Genomic DNA, 4758 nt, shown 5'->3' with positions numbered 1-4758 from the left:
CAAATGGGAAGAAATGTCGCAGGGATTGCTCCCTCCGCTCTTAACGAGGTGAATGCTTTTCCCCCCGCTCAACTTATTGCAGTAAGTGTAGTTGATCTAAACAGAAAAAACCAGCACACAATGCCGATGTTGATGTATTAGTAGCATCTTTATTCCAAAAACTCCCCTAGCACGGACATGCCCACCCCATCAAGAACGCTGCTGGTCTCACGGGGCTTGAGAATCGTGGCTCCCTGCCTTCCCAGCCTGACGGCGCGCACGGGGATCGATGCTTCCCAGGCTTGAACCTTGCACTTTGGTTCTGCACGGCTCCTGGGTGAGCTGCCATAAATAAAAGTCCAGTGTTCAAGGGCGGGTTCCACAGACGGGCACAGCGCGGTACCTGCTCTTGGACCCGACGTGTCCCTTATTGCACTTCCCAAGGGCAAAGTCACACTTCCAATGACAACGTTGTGTGTTAGCAGGAGATGGTGCAGCTCGGGCTCGGGCTTGGCTCGTCAGCAGCACAGACGGTGTTCCTCTGGGTCACCTCTGGGAAATCAGGGGAGAGCATCCTGGAGGAAGTTTGCTGTTCGGTTGGTCTTGGGCTTCTCTTGTCCTCCCGGTGATTCAAACGTGAGGACACGGGTTTGGGAGTGAGACAAAAGTCCTGTAGAAGGGAATGTTTCCCAGTTAGATTTATTTTCTGAATGTGCAGGGGATGGTGGGACCTGTGTGCTTATCAACGGGACCCCCAGTCCCGTGCTGGCTCACACCTTGTGTGGGGCTTTCACTGCAAGGAGGAGGGAGAGTGTCAGGAATGAGGAGTTTGAAATGAGGTTCCTAGAAAAGGGTACGGTCTGAATTATTACAGGGTTTTTACTGGTTTGGGGTTTTTGGTTTGTTTTTTTTTTTTTTTTTTTTTAGGAAATACTTGGGCAGTTCTTTGCAAAATTGAGCTAAAAATAGGAAGAATGATTTTTTTTTTCATACTCGATATCTGTGTTATTACCTGCGTTTGGGGGGTTCAGAGTGGCACTCAGGACAGTTTGTTTCATTTTCCGCGTTCCTGCAGGTTCAGCTTCTCACGTGGGTTTGCTGTTGTGAGAGGGGAGCTTGATGGGAGCCCTCCTTCCCCAGGCTGAACAAACAGTTCTGATTACAATAAACATCCCAAGAAAATAAAAAATAATAAAGCAAGGCTCCCAAAACCCAGGGAGGGAACATTACAAAAGGTTAAAAAGGAACAAATAAAACCCCGATGATAGGAGGGGAGGTGTGCCTGATTTCAGGACAAATCAAAATGTTCTTCAGAATGAAAACCATCAAACTGCTTCCTCTTCATGGCAAAGAATTAACCAGTTAACAAGCCCTGGGAGGTGCAGCAAACCTTTCAAACCAGCTGAGAGATGCTCAGGAATGAGTTGAAAAAATTCCTTGATGAAATAGGCTGGGGTCAGGTCTCCTTTGGGGACACATCCCATTGCCAGCCTCGTGTGCTGGAATCCCTGGTACTTGGGACAGTGGTGACAGGCGCTGTTCCCCCCACGCCTGTACATCCATACATATGCATAAATGTATTGGGATTCAAAGGGGAGAGGGAGGTTAAACACGTGTGCAGTTGTCAGGTGTCACCTTTGCTCAGAGATCAGCAAAATGAAGTCACCGTCCCAGCAAAGGGCCTTCGAGTGTAATCACAGCCCTGCCTGAATCCCCATCGCTTCTCCATCGTGCAGAATTCCCCCAAAATATCTGTGGCGCTGGCAGGGTATATTTAGCTTAAAGAACAGATCGTCCTGGTAACCAGGTCAGGAGATCCGTCGAACAAGCCTGCTGGGATTTTTCCAGTGTATGTTAATTATTCTAGCTGTGCCCAGGATCTCCAGTTGGTGCTGCGTCCCTCGCCTGCCCCCTGCTCTCCTGTATTCCAGCCGGTGCTGCCTGCGGCAGAGGAAGCGGAGATGTCCATCGCACCTGCTGGGGAGAGCAGGAGGGGATCGCCTCGGCTGGTTGGCCTTCCCCCAGAAAGCAGCCCTTGGTTCTGAGGACACTCCTGCTCACCCGGGAACGGTTTAAAATGAGTCTTTGGCTGCGTGTTTGCTGCAAGCTGGAAAAAACAGCAGGGAAGGACCTGTGGAGGGGAAAGCACGGAGCGTCTCGGTTCGGTAGCGCGTAGACCTGCCTGGCAGATGGCATTTGCTGCTCGATAGAAGGGGGTTTGCCACATGATCTATTCCGAATCCGTGTCACGTGGCAAATTGATCAGACCTGGCGTCGAGTGTAGGAATAAACGTAGATCATCCCAGGGTGGCTTCCAGAGGAGTCCACACGGAACTGGACTTTTTCCGCAAAGATGTGCTGATGCTCGCAAGAGCTCCATCCTCATTTTCTGTCGGTGTTCAGGGCAGTTTTATCTCGCTTTTATAAATAATTTGCTCCTCCATTAGCTTACAAGGATGGACAGAGAGCTCCGGCAGTGGGTGCTGCGTGAGGCTGAGAAGTCAGCTGGAAGGAATCGGTTGGTGAAGCGGCTTGAATATTAACCTGACACCTAATTACATCCTCTGGGGTTATTTTTTCCATTCTGTCATACCCCGCTCTGCCTGCAGTTTCTGTGAGTGTGGTACGTTGTGTAGCTATCTGAATCCAGTCGCGCTCCGGGAGACGTTGGGGATGAAATTATCAGTTTTCAAATTTTTCTTGGCCCTGGTGCAGAAAGTAGCATCTCCTTAATGTACCAAGCAGTATGGGTTAATCCTGGCTAGATTGGAGAACAAAGGTATTTACTCCATTTTGTAGCTCCTCTGGAGTGGAATTTCACACCCCAGCTCTTGTGGGAGTTGTGATGGGACCTGCACTGTCTCTGCCTCAGCAGAATGGACTTTTTTTCAGCCTGATTCATATCCTGGGCATTTCTTTAAAGCAAAGCACACCACGGACTAGTTTTCCCACCAGCTCCTGAAGTTAAATTTCTTACAGGCTTTCTCCTCTAAGGAAGAACTGAAGCAGTAGCTCAGCTGGGCTTAGTTTATAGGATCCGACAAGACCCCAGCCTGAACAGGGACTTTAATGACATTCTCAACTAACCGACACCACTTCTTCTTCAGTCCCCCAGGTCCTCAAGAGCTGCACAGAATTCATCGAGAAACACGGCATCGTGGATGGAATATATCGTCTGTCCGGGATCGCATCCAACATCCAGAAGCTACGGTAGGAGCTCTGCGCCTGGCAAACTCTTTGCGCGGGACGAGCGAGGCACGTGCCGGGTTAGAGGCTGCGCTTGCAGAGGCCAGCGGGTGTGCAGCCTGTGCTCAGTGATTTCTCCTTGCTGCTGTGGGCTCCTGGCGTTTTAGCCATTACTGGGGAGCGTGCAGAGGGTGCCTGTGTCATTCTTGGTGGGTGGCCGTGCCCCGCGGTGCGGGGAAAGGCGAGGTGTGCGTCCCCCCGGTTCCGAGCTGTTCAATGGTCTTTATCCTCTTGTGCGGCTGGTTTTCCTCCCCTCCTGGGTGTGTGTTCTGCTGTTGTGAAGGGGTGAGAGAACCCAGTGGGATGTGACTAATTCCGGTGCTGATCCCGGGCCCGTGGCCCCGCAGAGGCAGCAGAGGGGTATTTTCCATATGGAGGATCTCCTTTTGGACCGGGCAGGTTTAAGCCAGTGCAGTTGCTGTACAGTCCCTGGTACGGATGGGCTTATGCTGGTCCAGCTGAATCCTGTTTCTCATCACAGCAAGTTCCATTTGAAACATCTCCCCAGGCTTTGATGCGCAGGCTCCCAAGGCTGCCATTGTAGCTGCTGCCCACAGCACTCTTGGCTGCAGAAAATATTTGCCTTTGCTTCAGTCACATCCTTTTAAATCCCCGTTTTGACTTGTGCTGAACCATCTTTCTAATCGCTGCCCTAGTCCATTTTTTTTTTCCGCTTTGTGTTGCCAAGACTGTTTACTCCTTCCCTGTTTTCCAAAGGTGCTTTAAGAATGGTTTTCTAAAGCTTCAATGGCAGAATTCCCAGGTGTAGTACCCAGGATGAAGTGACAGCCTATTTTTCAGTTTCCTGAGAGGTTCCAAAGACAAAAGGAGGGGGTACATGGCATAACTTGTAGGCACTGTCGTTGGTCCAGCTCAGCACACATTTTCCTGTGTTTGATGAATGTAGGACACGTTGCAGTGCTGTAGTTTCCAGCTCTGTAAACACATCGTTAAAGCTTGTTTCAAAGCTCAGGCTGCAGGATCCTTATAGATGAGTCACCGTTCTTAAGTTTCACTTAGAAGAAGAATTGGATCTCCCGGATTTAAAGGGCTCTTTGGTTGGAGAGAAAGTTAGAGAATGTATTCCACGTGGGAGATTGACTCCAGGACAGCGGCTGGCTCTGTGGTGAGGCAAAGCAGAGCGATGGGTTGGGGTGTGTGTCCCTCTGTTCTGGCTCTGCCTTTTTTTTTTTTTGAGTTGTACTCCTCTACTCACAAAATCTTCCTTTGAGGGTCCAAAGAAATAATATGTAGTTCCTGAAACAGCCAGTGCAGAGAGAAAAAAGGCTTCTGCAGGGGGAGGTGTGACACGGCGTGAGGTTTATTCCCAGGGAAAACACTCCGGCGTGCTGGAGGAGGGCAGGATACGGCCAGAGCATCGCAGCCAGGGCTGGGGGTGTTTGTTGGGGTGAGTTGGTGTCTTTCCCCCTCTGAGCTCGCTCTCCTTCTGCGGAGCCAAGCGCAGGAGATGAGTTTCTCTCCCAGCTGTAAGTGGTGAGTCAGGACGTGCCTGTGGGAGCGGTGTACACCCAA

At 50.5% G+C, this 4758-nt stretch overlaps 1 protein-coding gene across 1 annotated transcript in view; it reads left to right on the top strand.

Annotated features, from left to right (window-relative positions):
* Positions 1-4758, top strand: part of LOC104462210 (rho GTPase-activating protein 32-like) — a gene marked incomplete at its 5' end in the record, with an annotated part of 12966 nt that overhangs the window by 6236 nt on the left and 1972 nt on the right. Inside the window, one exon of the mRNA XM_010074071.1 lies at positions 3087-3189. Within this exon, the coding sequence (XP_010072373.1) occupies positions 3087-3189 (103 nt within the window). The remainder of the gene's footprint in view (positions 1-3086; positions 3190-4758) is intronic.

The sequence above is a fragment of the Pterocles gutturalis genome, unplaced genomic scaffold (assembly GCF_000699245.1).
Source record: "Pterocles gutturalis isolate BGI_N339 unplaced genomic scaffold, ASM69924v1 scaffold5382, whole genome shotgun sequence".
Taxonomy (NCBI): Eukaryota; Metazoa; Chordata; class Aves; order Pterocliformes; family Pteroclidae; genus Pterocles; species Pterocles gutturalis.
Note: the sequence above shows the minus strand (reverse complement) of the source record. Positions and strands in the feature narration are given on the sequence as shown.